The 605-nt window shown below is 66.1% G+C and overlaps 1 protein-coding gene across 1 annotated transcript; it reads right to left on the bottom strand.

The window, feature by feature from the left end:
* Window positions 1-80: 80 nt before the first annotated feature.
* On the bottom strand, window positions 81-599 carry SOX7 (SRY (sex determining region Y)-box 7; the record flags this gene model as incomplete). Its single annotated transcript, XM_009702905.1, has 1 exon — window positions 81-599. A coding segment is annotated over one exon (519 nt), but the record flags the coding sequence as incomplete, so codon positions are not given.
* Between the last annotated feature and the right edge of the window lie 6 nt (window positions 600-605).

Raw genomic sequence — 605 nt, 5'->3', positions numbered from 1 at the left:
CCGAGCTCCCCAGGGACCAACGCCCGGTAATCCTGTGTCGGGCCCTGCCTCGGCCAGTCCAGGCGGCCCCGGCTGGGGTTCTAGGAGACGCTGTAGTTATTGTAGTAGGTGGCCGTGGCATCGGCGAGGACGGAGATGAGGCTGGTCTCGGAGGCATGGGAGCTGCCAGATGCCGGGACATGTCCATTGACCAAGACCCCACCGTGATGGTCGCTGTGGCCGGGGTTGTTGAGATACTGGTCAAACTCATTGCGGTCCATCTCCCCCAGGAGCTCGGCTTGGCTTAGCTGGTCCAAGGTGTCAAAGCTGTGGTGGTCGGGCGGTGGGGAGAGCTGGCCCAGGTGGGCATGGAGGCTAGCGGGGTGCAGGGAGGGGAAGGCGGGCGTGTAGTAGCTGGGAGGAGGAGGAGGAGGAAGGGGAGGGCAGCTGGAGGCTGGGGGGATCATGCAGGTGGCCGGCTGCGGCATGGGGCTGAGCGGGTGGTGGTTGCACGGGAGGGAGCTGCCTGCGTACTCCGGGGAGTAGGTGGCTCCGGCAAGGTGGGAGCGGTGATGCTCCTCGGGGCAGGGTGAGGAGAAGAAGCTCTGCTCCGGGTCTATGGCGTC

This window comes from Cariama cristata, unplaced genomic scaffold (genome assembly GCF_000690535.1).
Source record: "Cariama cristata isolate BGI_N322 unplaced genomic scaffold, ASM69053v1 scaffold7576, whole genome shotgun sequence".
NCBI lineage: Eukaryota > Metazoa > Chordata > Aves > Cariamiformes > Cariamidae > Cariama > Cariama cristata.
The sequence above is the reverse complement of the archived record's forward strand: the minus strand, read 5'-3'. Positions and strand labels throughout refer to the sequence as shown.